The sequence below is a fragment of the Vidua macroura genome, chromosome 12, assembly GCF_024509145.1.
Source record: "Vidua macroura isolate BioBank_ID:100142 chromosome 12, ASM2450914v1, whole genome shotgun sequence".
In the NCBI taxonomy this organism is placed as follows: Eukaryota; Metazoa; Chordata; class Aves; order Passeriformes; family Viduidae; genus Vidua; species Vidua macroura.
The window spans coordinates 8,871,568-8,896,328 of record NC_071582.1 but is presented as its reverse complement, the minus strand read 5'-3'; the positions used below and the strand labels follow the sequence as shown (position 1 = coordinate 8,896,328).

The 24,761-nt window shown below is 36.7% G+C and overlaps 1 protein-coding gene across 7 annotated transcripts in view; it reads left to right on the top strand.

Moving 5' to 3' along the window:
* TCF12 (transcription factor 12) overlaps positions 1-24,761 on the top strand; it is a 160,442-nt gene that overhangs the window by 37,055 nt on the left and 98,626 nt on the right. For all 7 annotated transcript variants that reach the window (XM_053988718.1, XM_053988727.1, XM_053988717.1 and 4 more), the window contains 3 exons: positions 4,868-4,941; positions 6,920-6,988; positions 17,533-17,635. In XM_053988718.1, coding sequence (XP_053844693.1) covers positions 4,868-4,941; positions 6,920-6,988; positions 17,533-17,635 — 246 coding nt within the window. The remainder of the gene's footprint in view (positions 1-4,867; positions 4,942-6,919; positions 6,989-17,532; positions 17,636-24,761) is intronic.

Sequence of the window (24,761 nt, the reverse complement as noted above, 5' to 3'; positions counted from 1 at the left end):
AGTAATTGTAAAGTCCAGAGGTGGTACCAGATGACGGACTCAAGATGGTGTTTCCATGACATATCCGTAGCTCTTCCATGGGTTTTCTCTGGAGCAAAGGTACAAAAAAGGATACTCTGCTACTCCCATGGTGCCTCTAATGAACAACTCTCTTACTGGGGAGGAACTTTGCTTTTTGACCTGAAGGGATCAGGGGGAACTTGGTATCTGTATGCTGGAAGACAATTAGTACATTCTTCAAGAAACAGGCTGCATTGAGATTTGAATTTTTTCTTTCCTCTCCATGCTTGCACTTTCCCTTTCTTTTCCTTTATTGTGGAACGTGGATGGAGACAAAGTTCTTTATTTATGTAGTTTGAAATGAAAGTGGTTTGTCTTTTACCTAATTACAATGTTGCATCTGAATTTAATCCCAATGGCACTTATGTGGTTAGACTATTGATAGGTTGCCTGCCTTTCATTTCTCTTCTCTATTTGATTAATGTTCTCAGTTTTGGATATTTTAAGCCTACCATGTTGTATCTATTGTCAAAGCTGCTTTTGGTTTTGAGTGTCATTCTGGTTCTCTTGTTGACCGTGTTTTCTCCCACTCCCTGTGTAATAAACATGTGGAACTTGTCTTTATTTATTTATTTGTCTGATTTGTGAATTTTGAGTTCTTTGTTAGAAAATAAATGGTTTTATTATATTATTGAAAATATTACATCTAGTATAAAGAGAGAAAATTAATTGAAAACAACAAGAAGAGGCTAAGAACTAGTCTTAACCTATTGAAAGTTAAAATATTTGAGTATAGTATTTCTCCATCAAATATTTCTATTTTCATCCCCTTATGAGAAAGTCTAGACCTCAAATATAATTTTGGGTAATAATTGGAATCATACTTCAAAATAGACTTTTGCAATATAGGGCTTAAAGGTAGATTGATATGTTTGTGAGTCTGACATGCAAAACACAATCAGTGCTGTTATGGTTTGTGCTGTAGGTTTTTTTGCAATTGATTTCAGATGTTGAATCTTATCTGAAGGAATATCATTACTGTGAAACAAAATTGGATAAAGAAGCTATAAAAGATAGAAACTCATACCTTGAGTACCTAGTATAACAATCTACAATGTGATTTTTTTTTTGTCAAATCATTTATTTTATCAACATCATAGCAGATGGTAACCCTATAAAGTATATTATAGTGTTTACACGAACATTAGAGCCTGTGTGTCTTGAAATAAGTTTTAAATATAGTCTCCTTTGTCTTATGCCAGCACGAACAACCTTCATTTCAGTTTGATTGTAAGATCCAATTTTTTTTATTAGATGAATGTTTGGATCTGTTTCTTCAGAATGAACACGTATGTTGAAATAATGAGGCAACAGGTTTCTTCAGGTTTTCTTCTAGAATAGCTTGAAATGCTCACAGCAGCATCATAAAAGTGATGTTAAGCAAAGCCTGTTTAGAATCCAACGCATAAAGCCAGAAAGCATCCTCATGGCTTGGCTGGGTCTCCCCGAGGTGAGTGAGGACACTCCTTTCCTGCGGGCTGGCCGAGCTCCGGGCTTTGGGCTGTGCCCCACGGGCTCGGCTGGCCAAGGTCAGGAGTGTCCTTGCTGGGACACACAGGCAGTGCTGTGGAGGTGCCCTGTGAGCCAGCCCAGCCCGACTGCCAGCTGAACCTGCTCGAACAAACACCACACTTAGAGTTACTCCTTAATTAAGCTGCAGCATATGTGCTATAGAAGTAGTCAGTTGTGATTGAGAACTATGAAATCATGAGTCATTTCAATTACTTTCCGTCCTCAATGCCTACTAAAAAAAGGAAGTGGGGGTAGACCCTTGTTTTACTCCTGTCTGCCTGAATGCGTGTGTCTGTGTTATTGGACCTTCATAACAACACAAGTTCAGCTTCCACCTTTTTTGCTTTACCTACGGAGGCTGAGATACTGCAGCCTTGCCCTGTGCATTTTTCTGTGCTCTGCTAACTGTCACAGCTTTCATGTGCTCTTTAACATTCATGATGAATTAATGGATCCTGCAATTGGTCACTGCATTGCCTTGTGGAAGAGGTTATATGAAGGTGATGATACCCCTAGTTCTTCTGTTCTCTTTTGCCTTTTCCAGGAAAACACTAGAACTCTTTTCATTACACTTTTGCTTTGGGACTTTATTGAATTTATTACCACAGATGACTCCCATGTTCTTTCTTACCAAGTGTTCCCCACTTCAGGGGCTTTACATTTAAAAGTGAATCTGATGGTCCTGGCTCAGTCATGTAGAGTTACTTTTGGCTGTGTTAAAGTACGCATTGTTTGTTTGTTTGTGCCCATCCTGCTAGAAATGGTCGGGGTCTTTGTCTCATCCAGCATTTGGGTGGTTTTCATCTGTCACCCGTGGAAAACACGTTAGTGTACAAAGCAGAACAGGTTCCTTGAGCACCATGGTAGACACACATCTGATTTCCTGGTTGAGTGTTGCTGGCTGCCTGGGGCAGCAATTGTTTGGTGTCTCATGTTGATGGAGACCAAGGGCAGCAGAGGTATCATTCCAAATCAAATCCAGATGTCAAGCAGCAGTAAGTCAGAGTGCTGGTGTTCTGTGTGCAAAACATGATTCCTTTTTTCTTGTAGCCTTCACAGAGCATCTAAAAATGTGAAAGCATCTTCCTTGTGTGAAAATTTTGTGTAAGAGACAGGTCTACATGTAAGCCTGTTTGGGGCTTATAAGAATGAAAAATGCTGCATGAAAAGGAGGAAAAAGACACCTGGCAGGAAAAAGGAAGTTAACTAGAATAGTAAACTGTACTGGGCTTTTTTAGAAAAGAAGAATTCTGGGAACTAGTCAGAAATTAGTTTTCTTCCCTATCTGAAGCAGTTACATTTTGGTTTAGGGCAGTTTCTTTAAACAATTTATTTGCATAATTCAAATGCTAGAATTAAAATACTTGAATTTTTAGCTGTACATGTGCTGATTAAGCAGAACCATAACATAAGTCCTTATGTCCCACTGACTCAAATTTTCAAATGAGTAGCATGTTTTACTGATTAGCATCTGAACACTCTATGCATAACCATTATCTAGTCACATATTTCCTGAAATGGGTTGGTATAGCCTACTGTATCTTAAACTTTCCCAAGGACTTTGTCTTGCAGTAAGATATTTTTCTTTTCTCACCCCACATATGTCTCTTTTGAAATGAAGGCAATGGAAGACTTGTTATGATAATGACTGGATTACTAGCACTGTTGTTTCTGGCAGAAAAGAGTCAATTGTGCCAAAAGATTACTTTTGCCTTTGTCAGTGCCAGCCACGACTCTTTACTCAGCTCCTGGACCAGTTACAATGAAACAACAACAATACTGTCAGCTACAAAATGCAGTAAACTTCCCCAAACTGCTGGCTCAAGATAGTGGTGGTTTTGCATGTTCAAAGAGCATTCTTCAACCTTGAGGATCTTTCCTGCAGTACACAAAAAGTGTCTGCAGTTTTTATTTGAGTGATTTACTGTACTTTCAGTTTAACGTTCTTTTTTGCAGGCTGTCTTTGTCAAAACATTATTTTATAGCTTCATAAAGTACATTTCTTAAGGAAATAATGATTAGAATAGTAATAGTCCATAGATAGTTATTTACTGTATCAGTTTACATTTGATTTTGCAGTATGGCCATATGAGAAATATGCATGTAAATTTTATAGTTGAAATATAAAGTTAGGGTTTAGAAATGATTGTATGGAGTAGCTTGCACTCTACTCTTATTTATAAATTGGGACACTTAGTTCTTATTTATAAATTATGACATTATAAAACTTCATAAACAGTTTATAGCATATATAACATAAAGAATTTATGCTTCATATCAAAACTCTTTATAAGAAAAGTCCATATGACAGGGAAGTAATGAGTTGCATTTTGTAGGCCAGAGTGCTTTGAAGCCTGCAGTTTAGAATGGAAATGTTCCACATGTGACAAAAAAAATGTCTTGTGAAGCAGATAATTAGGAACCTAATTGTTAGAATAGTAGCAGCCTTATCTTATATGAAGGAATTTGCTATAGGAACTCAGGTGCTTTTCCAATTAGCTGTTTGGGAATGTGGTTTAAAGGTGATTTGACCAATCAAATTTGGATAGAAATTGGATAATACATAGGGTATCTATTCAGATACAGTGTTTAAAGATCTTTTCCTTCCCCTTTCTCTTGTGAGCTGCAACCTGGATTTGCATAAAGGGAACTGATTCTAAAAGAACCGTTACAGAGTGTAAAAAAATATTACTGTTTTAGTAGTGCAGAGACCATGATTCTCTGTGGGTTTTTTAAGCCATTGAAATATAACCAGTCTGTCTTGCCTTTTTTCCCCATTATGCTAAAATATCTTGCGTGTCACATAAAGGCCAAGCAGGGGAAATAATTTTGCACATTTTACAATACTTAAACAAGACACAAGAGCAAAGAGTAGATAACAAGTATGTGTTTCACAGTATGTGCTGCAATATTTCAGTGCTTGCTTGAGATGCAGATAAATCGGGCTGCTCAAAAAGCCATGATGTTCACATCGTTGTGCTTGTTTTGTTACTCATGCTAATTTCTTATGGATTGGGTTGGGCAGACAGCAGATTGGCAAATTTCTTGGCTTTTTATGTCCCTGTTTTCAGCAGCTGCAGGTGTCCAAATGAACAGGTTCCTCTGTAGCCAGCTGAATTAATAAGGAAGCTGTTCATCTGAAGTTTTGCTTTTAGAAACACTGCTTTAAGTATATGAAAGCAGATGAATTTACTTAGAGTGTATGGAAGCAGATGAATATTTTTTCAGGTTGCATCAGAGACCATTGTTTTTGCTATCATTTCTTACAGGTTTGTATTTTTCTTTTTATTGCTAGGTATGGATGAGCGAACAGGTGCCACATCCTGGGGAACAAGCGGTCAGCCAAGTCCTTCATATGAATCTTCAAGGGTAAGATACCCACATAATAATTCATAATGAAAGTTTATGGGAATGTACAGCGTAAATCACCCGATGATTTGGCAAAGTTTTTGAAGGAAAACTCCTTTAAATATATAGATTAGCATCTTTTAGACACTTTAATGACTTTGAGGAGCTACAGCATCAATTTAGATTTCTAAGACTAAAAAATATATAGGGTTAGAATTCATGAAAATAAACCATATGTATGCTTGAATGATGAGCATGTATTTTATTTAACATAATCAGAAATTGGAAGTAGAAGTCGTGTTACTTTGGAGCAGATTTATTGGCAAAGTGTAGGGAACACTTGCCTCTCTGTTAACGTTAACCAGCTATAGTATGTGCTGTGTCATGATGTTGAAGACAGGCGTTTCTTTTTCAATATCTTCCTCCTGTTCTTGTTCCAGCCTCATCCATCCCACTTACTGAGCTGAAGGTTCTTGCTAGTATCTGATTTCCTAAAATAACATGACCCATTTCAAACTAAAGACAATGGTCAAAGCAAGCTTGCCCCTGTTACTCACATTCCCTTTCATCTACTTCATTCTCTTTTTATGAATATTTACTCCCTAAAAATACAATGAGCTAAGTACCTAAACTAGATATACACAGCATACCTGATGTTCTGATTTCAGTGTCTTTGAGTAAGAGAGCTGTGCTAGCACTTGAACCTTTGCAGCTTTCTTGTGCTGTGGAATGAAATGGGTAGGCTGCAAGACCTTGTTCAGCTCACTGAGTGTTATTACGGCCTCTGCCTTACTTTGGAAGACAGCAGTAGAAAGGTTTCTCATGAAGTCATGATTTTTCCACTGACCATTAGTAGATAAATTATAATAAATGTGGAAGTACTTTATGTGTGGGAGAAATATTTCTGTGCAACATAGAAATTCCACATTCTTTTAAAACTTCCTGAATAACCTGGGGCATGGAGCTGAACCTTCAAATGCCTCCTCTGCATTTGAAATGCAATCTTACTATGCAGCTTTATGTAACTCATATTTTTATCATGTGTTTGGTGTTTTGATTCTCATTTTTTATGTTGCTGATCAATTTAAATCGATTATGAGTTAAGCTGACCTAACTGGAATTTGAGCTTGTGGTTCATTGACTACGTGGCTGTATTAATCACAATTTTTTATATGGTAGAGGATCAGCCAGCTAATCTTTGAATAGTGTAAAGTCAGTGAGCCTTGTGTGTTAGTTGTGGGGTTTTTTTTTGGTTTTTTTTTTTTATTTTTTGGTTGGTTGTTTCTTTAAAATGAGGCAATAAAGAGTGGTAATCTGGAATGTCATTTAGGTGACAAGAGTTTTCTTTTAAAGAAAACTCAATTCCTTTTCACAGGAAAATTTAATTCCTGTGTTCTCCCCAGAAAAGTGAACACTAGAAATATTGTTCACTAGAAAAGTGAACAATAGAAATATATATTCTCTGTATATAGAATTGGTAAAGACTAAGAGCCACAAATTAATTTGTCCTGTGGCTGGTATCTTCTGTAAAAAAAAGTAGAATACAGGAATTTAATTTCTGAATTCACTGAAGAAGCACTGGACTTTGTTTACCAGTTTAAATCAAGCTTGCATGCATAAATTTTGGCTATGATGTATGGTCTGTAGTTTTTGGTTTTCTTTCAACTAATGAGGCAAATTACTGATTCAGGATTTTGAATAACGATAACTTCTGTCTACTCCTACATGTGCTGCTCGACCAGATGTCTCTGAGAAAGAGCAAAAATGAGGGTGTGGGTCTGTATTGTGAGAGTATAGATTGATTTATTGGAAGGCAGGGCAAATTCTACAAAGCCTTTTACGTTTCTAGGTTATTCCTTGTGTTGATTAACACAGAGTTTAAGTAAGCTGTAATTGTCTTACCTGTTCAACTTTCTAAACCAGTGCTTTTCCCCATTATTTCAATTGAGAATGTTATTCTTGTCCTAATTGTTCTTACTACTTGTTTGTCTGTTTACAGGAAAATGGCAGTCTTCATGGAAAAAGCTCAGACCTGTCCACAGATATAGAAAAGTTGAAATCTCAAGAGGTACCACTTATTCTTTTTATATAGTGTGTGATTTTCAACTTGTTTTTTTAAGTCCATGTGCAGCCTACTACTAGAGTTTTCTGTTAAAGGTCACAATATAGTGTCAAAATTATTACGAATTTAAAGTGTTGGCTCACTGTTGGCTGGGATTTCCAAAGACACAGAAAGAGAAAATTTTCAAGAAAAGAATTGGAATTTGGTGATAGTTTAGTGCATACCTGTTGACAGCTAATGAAAAAAGATGATGGAATACTGGCTAAAGGATATTTTTCTTTCCCAAATCCTGCTGAAGGTCTGTTCAGTTCAGTATGAATGGTCTGACTGTGGCCATCAGTGATGCATAAGGAAAGAGTGTGAGTATAGGGCAAATATTTTGCTACCTTTACTGTGTACCCTCCTAGCAATACCCAGCTCTTTGCTTAGATTTCCTGGACAGAGCCAACCTTTTGGACATGGTTCTTATAGCTATTGGTGGGCTTGCTCTCTGCTGTTTATGAATTTTTCTGGCTTTGGTTACAGTTTTGGCAACAATTACAAGGATTTTGTGCTGAAATTTACGGATTTTTTTGTCTTATTTGTGCTGCCCAGTGATGCAACTGATTGCCACCATGTTCCTGTGCTCCAAATGGTTACTGATATACTTCATGATTTTTACTCTTTTCCCTGCAAACACCTTTATTTTACATGCACTTCTATATTCAACCAAGCTGAAGAACTGTAATCTATTGGTATCTGCTTGTATAGTGACTGCTCTTAACCTGTGGTTGGTTCTTGTTCCCTGAATCTTTCTGCTCCTTCTGTATAACCTCAGAGTTAGGGTGATTGATTGCATGCACTAGCCAAGAGGAGGGTATACCATAAATTTCTGCCTCACGTAATGATAGATTCATTCTCTGTTCCTTTCTTACTTGTTGCGAAGTCATGCATTCTTTGATTGCCACTGAGCTGTGATGTGATAATGTTCTAAAAACTGTGTAGAAAAGTAATATTTTGTCTTACATTGCACCATAGTTACCACATTGTTATGACATTAATTATTTTTGAGCGTGTTCATTTTGTATTTATTTACAACAGATTTTATCTAGTCTTTCATTACCAATTTCATGGAAAACTTGCTTTGCAACTTTGCACTAACTTTTAGTTAGGATTATTTAAAAAAAAACTGCTATCAGCAAACTTTACTATATTTGTTTACCCACTCTTTGATTTATTCATGGAATTATTGAAGAGTATTGGTATGGGTATGGTTTTTTTGGGGAATTGGGGGAAACATAGTGGTAATTTTTTTTCACTGAGAAAATGAGATGTAAGTTCCTGTGCTTGGGGTTGGGTGTTTGTCATGGGTTTTAATCTTTTCATCAGTAATTAATTCAGACAAGAACCTTCTCTCATATGTAATAGCAGTTTATTTTATTTTAAGAGTCTCTGGTAATACCTTATTGAAAGCTAAACCATTCTTACTTCAATAGTATCTTCAAGTAACATTAAAGGCTAGGAATCACAGCAGGCTTGAGAAAACCTCATATAGGAGCCTTGTCTTTTCATTACCTAATGCTAAATAGTGTTCTAACACTGAAAGAACAGCAGGTATTTATGTTTGAATTTGCTGTGGTGGTCTTAGATTTGTGAAAAGGTACAAATGGAGACATTAGTGACTTCTGTGAGCAAAATCTCTTTTTGCATACACCAACTGTTTTGTTAGAAAAATGAATAATATGAAAAGATCCTAGTGGGGGGGGTGAAGACAAAAGTAGGAAAGCTTTATTGTTTACAGGAATAATTCAGGAATGGTAGTCAGCAGTCACTGGAATTCTGTGACTTGCTGGTGGCCTCCCTTATTCTTGAATTGTTGTACTGAAGTCCACAGTACAAATACCAAGTTTGCACCAAGTTTGTGTCTTGTGGGGCTTGTTTTTCTTCCTAGTCTCCAATCTTGTTTTTACCTTTCTATGTGCAGCACTGGTGGGTTTTCAGTGAATATCTTTGGTTGATGTATGCAAGTCTCTCCCTTATCTGAGTGATATAAAGCTACAGATATTTTTGCATGTGTTCATAATGCCTTGCATTAGAAGAGGAACTCTTAGTGTGTTTTGCAGAGGATGATAATGATGCTTTTTGAAAGTCTTGTTCTTCTGAGCTCTTTGAAGCAAATTCTGAGGTACTTGTCTGGAGTACCATGTCTTCTGCACAATAATATATTGCACAATGATATATTGCCCTACAGCACTTGAAAGTTTTGTCTTCCTGTTGTGAGATGATCCTGAACTTTTTAGCTTTCCCGTGTATTTGCGAGTTGTAATTTATAACGTAGCAGCAAATTGGTATAGTCACTTTTTTTGGAGTAAGCATTGTATTGTAATTAAACATTTTTTTGGTTGTAGTTGTTCTTGTGGTGTGGCTAATGATTGCTGTTTCATGGAGAATAATGCTCTGTGAGGTTTTCAGTCGTTGTTTTGGTTTCGTCATAACATAAAAGGAGCAAATCGGTTTTTTATCTCTTCAGATTGCTGTCTCCAAATCAAGCATATCTGACATGTTTTTCATGAGACATTTCCTTGATGGATTTCCTTTATATATATATATATATACACATAATAATGGTAACTGTTAAAAATTTAGCATAAACTAGCTGAGGCATTTTTCTTCCAAATTCTGAACTGCGGGTGTTTCAAATAATTTGCAACATGGACATTGCACTAAAAGCTGTGAGTGTACATTTTGACCTGATTTAACATGAATCTAGTTTCAGTACTGAGGATGCAGTTTATCCTCCTGTTCCTTTACATAACTCTATGTATTTAATTGAAACCAGAGTGGAACTGATCAAGATAGCACTGTTAGCTTAGATGGTTTTGTAGCATCAGGCAACAGGTTGTTCCCTCTACTGTATGTAAAATACTCAGACATGAGTTGGAATCTGAAATACTTTATGCCCAAACTATACTCCCCTCACCCCAAGTGGTACTTTTAATTTGCAAAGAAGTAAAAAAATAGTAATGAGATAGCAGGTTTTGAAATAGTATTTTATACCTCTTAATCTCAGGTACATAACAAGAAGGAAAGCTGTTAAATAGCAAAACAAGACAAGAGGGACACAGAAACACAGTAAGTGTTATCAAGTCTGTTGTATTTGTGTCCTTTTTGTCCTCTGATTATTTTTTTTTAATTTTTTTTTTTTTTTTTTTTTGCGGGGGAGGGAGGTTGTTTGGTGGTTCTGCTGCTGGTTATTTGCTTTTCCTGATGTATTCTACAAGGTAGCAGATGAATTAAAGCCCAGATTAAATATTCCATATTCAGTGCTCAGGACACTTGCAAATGCAGCCTACTTTATAATTTGATTCACAAGCAGCATTTTTCAAAGCAAGTCTTGTTTTTTAAATTCTGAATGCTTAAGTCAGGTTTTAAAGTATCTTCTTTTTAATCATTTGTTGTTAGTCTGTTGGCTATACATCTATCATTTTATCTCCTGGTTTATAGCTTAGATAAGAGCTAGAAAAATCTGGTTTCCATCATATGAATTTTTCATTTCATCTATATTAGAGAAGTGGATATTTTGGTTGTGGGTTTTTTTTTTGTTTGTTTGTTTTGTTTTGTTTTTATTGCAACTACCTACCACATTGGAATTAGCATTGGAATCTGTTCACAAATTAGTTTTCCATGAGGCCAGGGAATTGTCCTATTGCATATCATGCTGATATTTGTCTCACAGGAGTTTAGAGAGGTGTAATGGGCTATTGGGTTTAGCTGTTTAAAATCAGATTTGTCACTCAGTAACTTAACTTCTTGGAAATCGCTTTAGACCTGGAGAAAATGATGTTTATTAAAAAATAAATAACATTCGAAATAAATTTGAAAAAAAACCAAACTGTGTTTTCAATTGTTCTCCATTCCTACACACAAGATTTTCATGTGTTTCAACTTGATATAGGAAAAAAAGCTAATGAATAGTTTTGGAACTCTGTTACAAAGCATGTTACTTAGCGTGACACTTTGAGGATACTTGTGAAAGCTCTCTTGACTTTTCTCAGTAATATGTGAAATCTGAGGTAGTGATACCTGCTTTTGCCCTGCCATGTTGTAGCAAGTGACCAAATAATGCAAAAAAGCTGCATTTCTGTCTTTAGGATACTGTAGTTGAATGTTAACACTTGCTGATGGTTACAGAAAGAGAATCATAATTAAAGCTAGAAAGCTCCTTGTTTCTGGTGTGATTGGGTGGTCTCCATCAGCAAATTGCATTCATTCCTCTGTTTAAGGAGAATTGTCCAAGCTTCTTGTGCAGCTAAGGGAGGTGGGGTTGAAGTCCTGGCTGTTCTCAGGGGGCTGGGAAGTGGCAGACATGGAGCCTGCAGAGGGAGATGTGTTTGTTTCCTGGCACACTCAGCTTGGTCCCTTAGCATTTGGACTGTAGTGGGCAAATGAGAGCAACGTGGATGAAACTGTGTAAGGAGTGTGGGGAGACTCCCATCATCATCCATCTGCTCCAGACTTCGTAAGATGACTTTGGTCATTGCTTGGAAACAACATTGTTCCCACTGCTAGTTTGCTGCAAGATTGTTCATGATTTAAATGGAGTTATGGCCATGGCCTGTGGCAATGTGATATTTCTTGATGTTCTGTTAAAATCAATGAATATAGTGTAAGTGATCCTGAAGGCAAAAAGGAAGAGTACTCTTCTCTACATTTATTTTTAGCTTACCTTAATTTTTGCAACATTCTTCCTGATCTGTGTGTTCAGTAGACCAAGCCAGGTTTTTGGCTCTCTAGTCTTTCCTCTAAGACCTGTTAACAGATACATAGATTCAATGACTAAAAATACTCTTCTTTTCCTTTCTATTTTTTTTAAAGGTTATGTATTTCTGGAATTATTCAGGATCATAGAATGCATAATCTTTTAAATTCACTAGGACACGTTGGTATGGCTGTTGTACAGGGCCTCTTGTCTAACCTGCAGTCAGTGACTCAGCGCAGTGTTCCTGGATGTAGTCAGTCTCTCTGGTCTGTCCGTCTGTCTCTCACCGCCTCTTGCTTTCTTTCCTCACTTCCCCCCCTCTTCTTGTGTTTTTTTCCCTTCTTGTTTGTCTGTAGAACTTTCAGATTAGTTTGGAGAGCCAGATAATCCAAAATAAAGTGGATTTTAGCAGTAGCTTCACTTGTTCATTTACACATTAGTCATTTGGATGACTGTTGCCTGATTCATAAGTTCATTGCCAAATTTAGCTTGCAAGGGACCTCAGTACTCCTGAGCTTTAAACAATTAATATTTGTTATTTAAAGTCAGCCAAACGATAGAACTCAAGGAATTGAAAGCAGCATTCATTAAGTTTAATCTTTTGGTCTGCAGCCACGTCAAACTGTGAACTCAACCATTCATTTTAGTGGAATTTTAATGTCTTAAGTTTAAAGGCAGTAATTGAGCTATATTGTAAATTGCTAAAATGCAAATACGTGCTTAGTGATCTGGCAGCTTGGTTACGAGCCTTAGATTTTGGTCTGTTCCCAGGGACTTGTGTAGGAGAGGGCTTGAGGCTAAGGGAGGAGAAACAAACAAAACCCCTGTTATCTCTAGTCTAGTGGACTTGAGCAAATGAAATGCTGTGGAGTAGTACATTGTACAGGGAGGACAACTCAATGAGTTGAGTATGAACTCAATAAATAGGAAAATGGTGTGCCACATAGTGGCAGCATCTTCTCCATTTTTCACGTTTTACCCTAAAGTGGAAACAAGATGTTGTGGTTATTTAAAAACAAAACCAAAAACTCCACAACTTGATTTAGGGGCAGGAGTACAATTTTGCTTATGCATGTGTGCATGTGTGTTCTTATGATGTGACTTCAGAAAATAATTGCTAAGGGACAATAGTTTTATGTTTTTGAAGGGGAAGTAAATGGGAGAGGATTAATCTCACAGAAAACCTGGATCCAGTGCAATGAAAAAGAGTAGGAACAGTGAACTGGGAAAGGCTTTTGACTTGTTCTTATTTGACTTCTGTAATTCAATTTAACCAAAATGACAGAATTTTAATGGTCATTGAAAGACATTGAGTTTTAGGAGGTTAATTATCACTTTGTTTGTAAAACGGGGCATAGACTCATTGTGTCAGGCCTTCTCTCACGGTTTGGTAGGATAAACATGCCTGGTAAGCAATGTGTTTACTCTGGATTATGGGTCGGGGATTTTTTCCATTTTGTCTTCTGAGTCTTCTAGAATAGTACATTATGTAAGATAATTTTCAGGTGTCCTGTGTACAAGTATTAATAATTTTGTAAATAGTGTCAGATTTTTAATTGGTTTGGCTGTGTTAGCATCCCTGTGCTCGGAAAATCCTGATACAGATAGACCCTAAATCACTTGGGCATTTGGGGCATCTTACCTAGAAGAGGTAGGAATGAATGTTACAGCTGTGGAATTTTTAAATTGGTGGACTTTATTTATTGGAATGATTAGAGAACATCACTGTAATTCAGTGAAATCCTGGAAATCTAGCATGCAATGTTGAGAGTGCCTTCACTACTCAGTTAAATTGCAGTACTAATTAGTAGTAGTCTTTCTGCTGCATTTCATCACAGGTATTATTAGTAGACAATACTTGCTGATTTTATTTGTAGATGTATCTGACTTGGTCTTTCTGATCACAAACATTCAGTCAGACTGAGATCCAGGGAGAGGCCTGTGCAAAGTGAACAGTGACAACATTAGAAAATGCTGTAAGGGAACAATTAACCCCAATTGCACTTTATTTGGGCTATAAAAGTACAGAAAGAAAAGTTTTGTCTTCCTTTGGGAAAGTTAAAACTTGCTTTTGTAATAGCTATGAAGTTGGAACAAGCAAGACAGTTTTGAGTTTACAGCTATGTCATCTAATCATATTCAAAATCAGTTTTCTCTCTGCAAGCAGAAAAATGCCCTCAGCTATCTGAAATTCTTTCAGAACAAAGTGCTTAAAACAAGAAATAAATTTGTCTGGTAACTCCTATTTTGCAGACTTTTTGCCAGTTATTTGCTAAACACTCCAAGGGTGCACTCTGATGCACACTAATCCATTGGTAGGTTTGCTGAAGGCACAGAGGCAGAAATGGGCATGTGTTTTCAGCATGGAATGTCTCTTTCCAGCCTATGTTAAATGTGCCCTGCAGGTAACAGGAGATAGAAATGCTCCAAAGGGCTTTGGAAGCCCACCTGTGGTCCAAAGAATGACATCACCAGCCAGAATATGTACCATCAGATAGCTCTTTCCAACAGGGGAGAGTAACTTTTGGCATGACTCATTAGTTCCTTTTTCTGCTTGCAGTCTATATCAATCCAGCTATATTTAAGCGAGCTTCAGTAGATTAGTCTTCAAAATTGTCAGGAACTGAGATTTCCTGCCTTTCTCAGAAAGGAAGAATGAAATTTGGCAGTATGTATTATTGAGTCTTGCTTAAAACATGCATTTGAAAAGGGGCTCTGATAGAATGTCATGTAAATCCCTCCCTGCCATCTTCTGCTGCTTTTGCCATGAGGGACGAGTTCATGTGCCAGCTGATTGTGTCATCTCTTCATTACTCAGTCACACAAGTAGGGTGTGTCTTAAAAAGCACTATCCTTCATTGGTATTCCAGACTTTTTAAGGCTTTCAACTGTTCTTCTTTGAGCAATAAGCATATGCTGTTGATTTGCGCTATTGTATTTGTTAGAACATTTTTTGAGCTTTGATTGTATGACTAGAAGCTTCCAGTTGCTTATCAGAAGCTATTGGAAGCTTCTAAAGTTTTATCTATGATTGGTTACAACTCTTCCCAGTAGTAGTACTTTGCTGTTTACTCTATAGGTTAACAATACAGATGCAAAAGCAAGGAATGGTAAGAGGAATGCAATTTTATTTGAAGTACAGCTTAAATGTGAAGAATGCTGTGAAAAAACTGTGTAATTTAAATTACTGTCCTTAGAGCTCTTCTGATTTCTCTTCATTTGCTTTTGTGAATTGCAAAAGTTGTTAAATCAAAGCTGCACGTGTTTGTGGTTATTTTGTATTCATTTAGTGTGGGTGAGTTACTTGTAGGAATCAGCCCAGGGTTTCTAATCCCAAACAGAACTCTGTGGCCTGAGTTGATAATCCATAACTGAATACTGAGACTGAGTAACTGGTGTCAGGCATGGTGGCCAAGGTAAGACCTCTTTACATTGGTCCACTGTAGGTGAAGGCATAGGTTACAATTTGCAGGAGTGAGAATTCTCTAGTGGCAAATAATGAAATGCCTGATAGAAATAATTTTAGGAATTATGTTAAAGTCCAGAAAAAAACAATTCTATTTAAAGGGCTTGCATATCCCGTAGCGCATTTTCACCCTGTATACCAAATGTTTTGTTTTCAATGGCTTTGGTGTTGTGAAGGATAACCCCGAGTATTTTCCAGGTAGATGATTTGTCTGGTAGTGTAGAAGTACAACTTGTATGCTGTGGTAATTGGATGCAAGTGCATTTTGGGAAACTGAGAGGGTATATGAAATGAACATGATGTCAAGTATTCTTCAAAGGAATTTTGATGATAGAAGGAAGAATATTCATTTTTGTGTAAACCACCCACCCAGTTCTCCAATTCCTCTATTTTGTGAGGGGCTATGCAATATTAACATGAGGAGGACCATTAAGAGTCCTGTGCATTAGGTAGATTGTGTTGCATGATGTGCAGCTTTATATGAAATGAGTCTTACCCGTGTTATATTTTCAGTACTTATCTTATTTACTCTATAAATATAGATGTCCTAAAGATGGCAGTTTCTGGGCCTTGTTTGGGCACCACTTGCTGAATGTCTGAGATATGTATCCTTTTTTATCACTGACAGTGTTCTTTATATTCTTTTTAAAAAAATATAGCTAAAATCTTAGGGAAAAAGGTTTTATAAAAGCAACCACAATAAAGAGTAAAAGCAGAGACACAAATACAAAGCTACCTACTCAGGAGCTTTGTTTTTTGGTCCTGTATTTGCAAATTTTTGTGTCTTTATTCAGCAGATTTAATTTCTTTCTTGTTTCATTTCAGCATAAAAATAAACCACATGTGGTGACCTTAGCTAGGAGCCACTCCATTTCCTCAGCAGCTGCTGTTCCACGCTGCTTGTCTGACAGACGGGGCTAGGTCATGGTTTCCAGAGGACACCCTTGTGGTCATAACCAAGTTGTAAATGTCACTAAGATTGTTTCTGGATGCCTATCACAAGTGTATCGCCGATTCAGAAGCAGATAAAGTCAGCCAAAGATTCAGTGGGGAGCTGGGTCTCCGGAAGGATTGCTGTGCAGCCGAACAGCAGCAGGAGTGTGACACGCATCCATAAGCAGCAGCAGTGCTGTGACAGTTCTTTAGCCCTCACTTAGCAGCCCTTTGGTAGAACTGACAGCACGCCTGCAAAGATAGGGAGGCCTGTTTCAGCCCCATTAATGTTGTCTTGAATGTGAGCCTGCGGTCTGGAGAAATGATAAATGTTCAGTGATTGATGATTTTATAGTCCCAGGGCACTTGGGATGGTTTCTGGTAGCTGTGAACAATTTTCCCTCCTCTCTTAATTAGGCCTGAGCTGTAGGTTTCTGAACGAGAAGTGACTAAGTGTGAATTGTAAGATAACATTTACACAATATTTTTCAAAACTTTGTCTACAAAGGAAGTACATTTCTGAGTGCCAGGTCTTTCATGTTTTGGTACAGAATAAGTGATTCAGCGTGCATTTGGTAAGTCTGAAGGGCCTGTGGCATATTCAAACCTTTATACGGAAAAGCTGATGGGATTTCAAAATGTCTTGAGGAGAGCTTTACGTAACTGGGTTAATTAAAGAATATGTACATCCAAGGACTTCTTTGTTTTCTATCTCCTCTTCCTTTGGTGTAAGCTTTCAATAAGCCAGTATTTCCTGACTGTGTAAGGGACACTCCAAGCCTGGTAAGCTGGCTGTGGTGATGGTAGAAATATGCAAAAAAGTATTTCAGTTTCAGTGCTTGTTTGCAAATTGGGTGACAAAGTTGTTTATTTAATCACTATATGGAAGTAAACCTTTTGTCAGTGAGCTATGCTGGTTAATAATGTGATAGTGTCAAGATGCCTATTAATCTGTAATATTAATTGCAGGCTGCAAGAAGAAATGCACCATCATCTGCACCAACATTTTTTCTTAACATTAGTCTTCCTGAACTTTTTACTGTCTTTTATTAATGCAAACAGAAAGCTTAGGAAAAAAAAAAGAGTTGCAAGTTCTTCAGACTAATTTTACTCTCTGTGGTTAGTGACTTTTAGCACTAAGAGGATTCAAATATCAAAATATCTCTGTATTATTCAATTTTTAGAAATCTTGTCCATGAGGACACAGCTTATTAAGAAACGATGTGGTTTCTTTTTGATGGGGAGAAAGTAATATGTGGACAGAGAGTAATTTCTGTGAGATAGACCTGAAAGCCAACTTTTGTGATTAATGACCAATTGTGACTCTGCACATTTAATTAGGAAAGTGTCATTACACTCAATTAGCAGGGCTGCCAAATAATCTGTTTAATACTCTGGTCTTTTTTTCTCTAGGGTTTTGCAGACAGTCCTCATTACAGTGATCACTTGAATGACAGTCGATTAGGGCCTCATGAAGGATTGTCCCCGACACCTTTCATGAACTCAAATCTGATGGGTAAGTAGGTAATTCTTTACGAGTATCCCCTCAAAGCCTCTTTGGTCAGAAAGAGACATTTTTCATTCCCTTGTCTAGGCCTGACATGTCAAGCATCTGGAAGTTGCTCTGTTTCTCATAGCAACACTGACTTTCCTATTCAAATCTTTTTATGTTGGACGAGTTCCTCATAAAGGCCATTATCCAGGACTTTTTAGAAGAAGGAAATACTAAGATTTTCTTAAGTTGATCTAGAAAGCTGATATATTTTGATTTGATGTAAATTCTAAATTATTTCCAAGGTTATTTTTTCCTTAATTTTGTTTGAGAAGACATTTACACCAATTTTTTTATTTGTGCATTTAAAGATTTTTTTTCTAACATTCAATTCTTGAGCTACCTACCAATTTACTGTAGGCTTCCCTTCAGGTAATAATTTGAGGGCTCTTAATTTCTTTGATATTTTCTGTATTAGAAACTCTGTCACTTCTAAGAAATAGATGGACACTTCTGCTTCCAGACCTGCTTAACATTTTCTGCTGTTGAAACTTGGAAAAAAGCAAGCAAATGGTGTATTACATTGTGGCCTTAGCTATTGAAAGCTTTTTTTCATTGCCTGCACTTCGTGTTACCTGAAACATGTTAATGTGTTGATGGCATTGGTTGGAAAATCTCCTTTTGTTTGTCCAGCTTGGAACATAAAACTGTTGATTTCAAAAGATTTAATTTGGCAACACGTGGTCTTGGGACCATTTTTGTTTTGTATCTTAGATTGCAGTATGACTCTGAATATTTGTTCTGAATTTCTGCATTTCACATTGTATCACTTCTATATTCCCCATCTTGTAGACATGACCTATTTTGTGATCTCAGTATTGTCCTTTTAAGACATAGCCATGGTAATCTAAGTGGATTACCTAAATCCAAATCCTGGTGGTCTGCAATTTCTTTTGGAAATCTTTCTACTTTGCTCAGTCTTTGTTTACTACTTTAATTTTCTCTGAAACAGAGACAGACAAAGCTCAGCTATTGCTGAAAACAATTTTTTGTTTAAACAAAGAATTTTGTTTAAACTTCATATACGAAACTGAAAACAGGCAATTATTTTTAAATGCCCATCTCTGTCAACTTTGACTAGAGAGAAGACATGCCAATTGGTTAATGACACTTTTATCTGAAGACAGCAAAGCTAAAATGTAGCTGTTATTTTGATAAAGCAAAGCAGACTTTCCCTGAACACTCTTTCAAACGTGTTGTCTTTTTTTCTGTTTTAGCAGAAAGCTAAAAAAACAAGTTACTTCAATTGCTTCTCCAGTATTTTGATCAGCAGCATGTGTGGAATGTCTCTAGGCTTTGTAGCTGATGCTGATTTTATTTTAAAAAATATATATAGCAAAGTATGATTTCTTTTAAAATTTGTATTACCAAAGGCAAATTAATTGTTCATGTTTTTAATTTAAGCCATTCAATTTCTAAACAATATATACCTTTAAATATATGACAAAAATAATTGGTGCAACTTTATCTTCTTGGCTTTTCATTTTTATTGAACAGATGATTCTATTAGACATAATAGAATTACATCATTAATACAGATTTGAGAAGAAGCCTCCATTTAGATGGTTTTGTAGACAGGATTAACAAATAGCAAGATATGTATATGTCAGTCACCCAAAGCTGCTGAGAACTGAAATAGTTTTGTAAAGCTTTGTGGCTAAGAGTTCTTAGGGATTTTATTTTCTTGGAGCAAAAGTACTTCATTTCCTTCTATATGCAGCTAAGAATTATAGAAAGCTTTCAGAATACATCTCTAAGGTATGTTCACATCAAAATTCTAAAAGTATGTCTTTAAAAGTATTCCACTTGGGGTTTTTGTCTTGTCATAGCAAAAAATTGTGTTCATTTTACTTATGTTACTCTAGCGGATACAGCTTTGTACATTACACCTTCACATCATTACTTTTTGCATTGTATTTTAATTGATGGTGAAAGTTTGGAGAGAGGAATGATGAAAGCTACATGAAAACATAGAGTAGTACTTTTCTGTGTGGTACTACTATCTGAGTTTATAGTTTCTTTATTTATTATTGAAAAGAAAAATGATAATTCTTCTAAAGTTTTTTTAGACAAAAATATGTTATACAGTTTTTTAATATTAAATTGTGGCATGTTCCCATAAACAGAATGAACATATTTATTTTATTAAATAATATTTAAGGCATTGGTTCATTTTTTTGGGATCTTTGGATTTTAAAAGGAGATGAAGGGAGGCTAAGAACATGAACTTGATGTGCTTATAGGAAATATCTCACTAGCTAATAGCAGTGATTGAGCATCAGGGGTTCCACAACCAAGATCTAAGAAATACATCCCTTCCCAAAATTTTATCATGGCAGAAATACATTTCTGAAATAGTTAAAAACTATTAAAAAAGAAGAAGAGAGAGTGACAACATATTTCACCATTGCTGTCAACACTTAAGAGTACCATTAAAAGAAAGAATTGTGTGTCAAGGGGATGTTGTTGTTTTGTGTATTATGTTCAGCCATAAGCATATTTGCCTGAAGAGATAGTGGATTATAAAGTGCCACTGTCTTTCATGATGGAGCTCTCAAACATTTTAATGATCTTGTACATTGCAAAAGAGAGAAATTTTGTCTAACAAGAGTTGATAATGATTCAATAATGAACAATTTGCCACAGAAAGATGCATTTCCATATTCATTTAGATATTTTTTGAAGTGTTTTGCAGAGGAAGTAAAGCTATTATGCTGGATTGGGTAGTGTTCTTCACTAATGAATTCCAGAATTATCGTGTTGATTTGGTAGTATAAAAAAAGAAGGGCTGTTACTTATATTTTGAGTAAAACCACTGAATCCTCTTGGGACCAGCATAGTCTGTTGGTATCCATAGAGATATGTAGAAAATCAGGCAAAGATATATTGGTGGTATTGTAGCTCCATTTAGACTTGATAATCTTTGCTTATTCAACACTTCTCTTTTAATTACATTCTAGAAAACTATTCACAAGGATATGAGATTCTTTTCTCTGTAATTATGCTGCCTTTTAGTACTCTGCACTTGCAATGAGAGGTCAGTTTTTGCTAGGACCCTTCAAGCATGTGGTATTGTATCGTCTGTTGTACTGTTCCCTGGACTTCATTCTCCTGAGCTTTTTTACTACTACTTACTGGGAAGAAAGAAAGCAGATTATTCTTGAATATAGCTTAAAGGGGTTTTTGTTGTTCTGTCTTGAAAATTTGAAGTGAGTGAATTGCTTTCTTTTGTGTCCCTGTCTTTCCACAAGAGGTAGAAAGGATAACAGCCAAACTTTTGTGCTCCACGTTTGTCATCTGTGTACTGCACAGTTCCACAAGGTTGTATATGACAAAAAGTCATTAAAAAAATTAGTCAATAGTGAGTGAAAAAACAGTGGTTGAATATCAGCTTGCCATGTTGAAATCAGTCCCTTGATGTAGGAAGAGAGATCATTCTTCCAAGTTTTTTTCTAATATATTTAATTTTCTTATTATTTCTTTAACTAATTCCTTTAAAGTTTAATTGCATTACATTTTAGAGCTCTAGGTGTTTCTGAGCTAGCAGCAGGGTTTGAACACCTGTCAATGAAATCAGAGATTCTGAATGTATGAAATCAGAGGATTTTAGATTATCTGCCTCATTTATTCACTGACTCCAAGAGATCAGCTGCAGGTTGCAGTTACTAGTTTAGTTCATACCATCTGGTGATTTTGTAATGCTCACCTGTTAGCATCCTGGTGGCTTTGCCTCTCTTCCTAACAAGCTTCTGCTGGGTAGTGCTGTGGTGCTTTCTTATGGCCAGCATTAAGAAATGGAAGGACTGACCATGCAGAGAAGTCAAGACACAACAGTTGGTATTTACAAAGTGGGAGTAGAAACTTGTTACAGTAATTAAAGCTATAAATTATTCAGAGTATTAATAAAAATATAGCTGCTTTTACTGTTTATAATGTGAATGTAAAGGGTAAGTCTGATTCTTCTCATGTTTAAAATAAATAGGTGAAAGAAGCAAAGTTAGTACTGGCAAAGGGAATAAAAATAGGTGAAAGAAAAGTTAGAATAAAAATAGGTGAAAGAAGCAAAGTTAGTACTGGCAAAGGGAAGTAGAGGTTGGGGTTTTTGCAGTGTAACTTCTTTCCTGTTGGTTGTACTTGATGCACTTGGGTTACTTGGGTGGTTTGTCATCAGGCATCACAAAACAGGGTTTCTGAGTAAATTACATCTATATACACCATGAATCTTATCTTCTCTTACTGTTTAGCAGTCTTGTTCCAGTGTGGCAGGGATTAATAGGTGTGTGCTGGGTAGAAAATACTGTATGAAGGGTGGAAAGGACAGAGAGGTGCTTCATGGGTGGAAGCCAAATTTTAAGACTTTTCAAAGCTAGTCTTTTGGTTACTGTGAAAATCACAGTGGATTTTGTGTATTAATAATATGAATGAGAGATCAATATCGGGATTGGGATGCCTTCTGGTTTCAGAGTTACTATTCCTTTAATTGACTTGATTGCCTGATTGTCCAGGTTTCTAATGCCTGGGCTTCTGCCACAGCATATTTCAAACTGAAATTACTGCCTTAACTTTTATTGTAAAATCTATTATTTGACTTGTAATTTAAGCCCTCCAGTTGGCTTGGATAGAGTAGTAGGTATTTTTAAAGATGAACATTGGAGGGGCATTTTTTGAAGCAACATGGTAAATAGCTGAAGCCTCTCTAAGCCTTCCAATACTGATACAGTTCTTGAACAGCTGATGTAAGCCTTTAAAACCATAATTTGTGAAAGGTTATTCTCAGTAAAAGGAGAGGCTTTTGAACTTTAAAATACAATTAAAAGAAGACGTACATCTGAATTGATACTCAGTTAAGAATCTAACTAATCTTCAGGAAGATTGCTAGTTTTCTTCTTCAGTAACCCTTCAATAAAAGAATTTTGAAATTGAAGAGAGACATCTTGTTATCAAGTGACTTTATAATGGTGAAGGCAATAGTGGCAAACCAGCAAGGGTAAATAGTTATTAAAATGGCACACATTAAGAATGATACCATTATAGTTTTTCTAGGAATCTTGTCTTAATTACCTTTTAGGAAGGGAGAGGGCAGATGCAAGTAGGGAGTTGGCAGACTCTCTATTTGTCCAAAATAATAGTTAGATTTCCTTGAATTGCTTTCTATAGTCATTAATATTTCAACACGTGAAAAAAAAAAAGGCATCACAATGGAAATTATCTCCAGAGATATGAGTAATAGCAAGATTGATCTGAAATAATTTATATGCAGTTACATTGTTATTAACTTGGAGAATGGTGGGGACAGAGTATTTGATATCCTTTGGAGAATTCATTAGGAAGAAAGAGGAAATTGTTAAAAGAAGAAAATGACAAACAGTGACATAACAAAGAATTTGACAAGTGCTTTAGTCCATCTCATTTTACAGGCCAGTAAGTTGAAAGAAAATTGTAAAAGGATACCTGATAAGCTTCACATTCTACAGTTATCTGTCAAATATTAGTGAGTTTAGAAAAACTTTCCCTAGTAAAAAACCCATGAGTATAAGGTCATCCACAGTTACAAGAACTACTAAGAGCTATCGGTACTGAGTCCACCAGAAGCCATAGACTGTAAACTTCCCATGCTGAAAAAGTTCCTTAACGTTCACTTTATGTAACTGTATTGTGCAGTTTCACAATATTATGTTTACATTTCATTGAATCACTTATTGTTTTGATTATTAAAGCTAAAAATACCAAGGTGCTGGCTCACCTCTATGTAATGCATCATGGCTACTTTGCCCAAAGTAAGTGTTGCTGTTGCTTTACCCCAGTAATGCTTCTTGTCTTCATGCTTCTGATAGGCTTATGTTCTTTTAATAATTAGCATTTTTCAAATCATTGCATATGATAAATCTGGCAAATGGAAGATTTCCGTTTAAGCTCCCTTCTAAGTTTGTTTTCCTTCTGGGGCATGTCACTCTGAATTCATGCTGGTTTTATATGATATAGATTGACTATTGTGACTTCTGTAGTATTTGGGGTTTTATAATGAAATTTCAAACCCAGAGTAACATTTTAAGTTAAATTTCATTTATTTCTTCCTTTCCAGATAATTATTTGAGTAATTTACTTTGCATATGAATATATAAAACCGCCATAAATAAATGGAGGTTCCTTTTTGTTTGTTTGTTTCTGTTTTGAATGCTAGCAGTCCTTTTGTTCTGGTCTGTTTGTGCATCTGGCTGTGTCCCAGCTCTGGCGTGGTGTGTTGGGCAGAGGCAGCTCTCAGACCTGGGCTCTGACACGCTGGTTACTGCCAGCACACAGCCGCTGCTCTGTGGGCTGAAGCTTTCTAGAGTTGCAGTGTTTTCTATCTGTTCATACAGTTTCAGATTTATCTTTTTTTTTTCCCCAGGTATTACATTAAATAAATTCCACTCACACCAAAGAATTGCTCTCATCTGCTCTTAATTTTCCTTTTGTGAAAGCTAATGGGTTTCTGGGAAATTAAATTACACAGTCATTTAGTGAAAGTGCTAAGTGCAGGGCATTTTTACCCTTGGGTTTTTGCTCACAAGAGCGTGTGTTAAGCTTAGCTTTCCCTTCTGTTTACGGTAATATTTCAATCAAATAGCTTTCTTAACATTTCTTTACCTACAGTAATACACGGAGGCTTTCTCCGCACGCGGCGGGGGGCTCGTGTCCTTTGTGACGCTACGCTGTAGCAGGTGTCTGCCTGTGCTCCCTGCCCCTTGAGACTTTGATCTCTCTCCTGGTGAGCAGCTGCGGCAGAGGGGCCCTGGCAGCGCTCCTCAGGTGGTGCTCAGGTGTGCCTGTGCCAGGTAGGTGTGTGGGCACAGCTGCCTGCCTGCTCTCCTGCCCTGGGCAGCTCCGGGCGCGGGGAGGTGAGGAGGGGTGAGCAGGTGTGTGGTGGGCGGCCTTCCCCCTCCCTGCTCGCTGCAGCAGTGTGTTGGAGTGTTGAGGCACTTCATCTTTAACCATTCCGGATATTGTGCACGTTTAGATGATTTTTGTATCTCCAGATCAGCGTAGGAGTTGTTAGCAGGCTTAGTCTGTAGTGCTGTAGTTAAAGAAAGAAACCAGAAAGGTTTTCTTT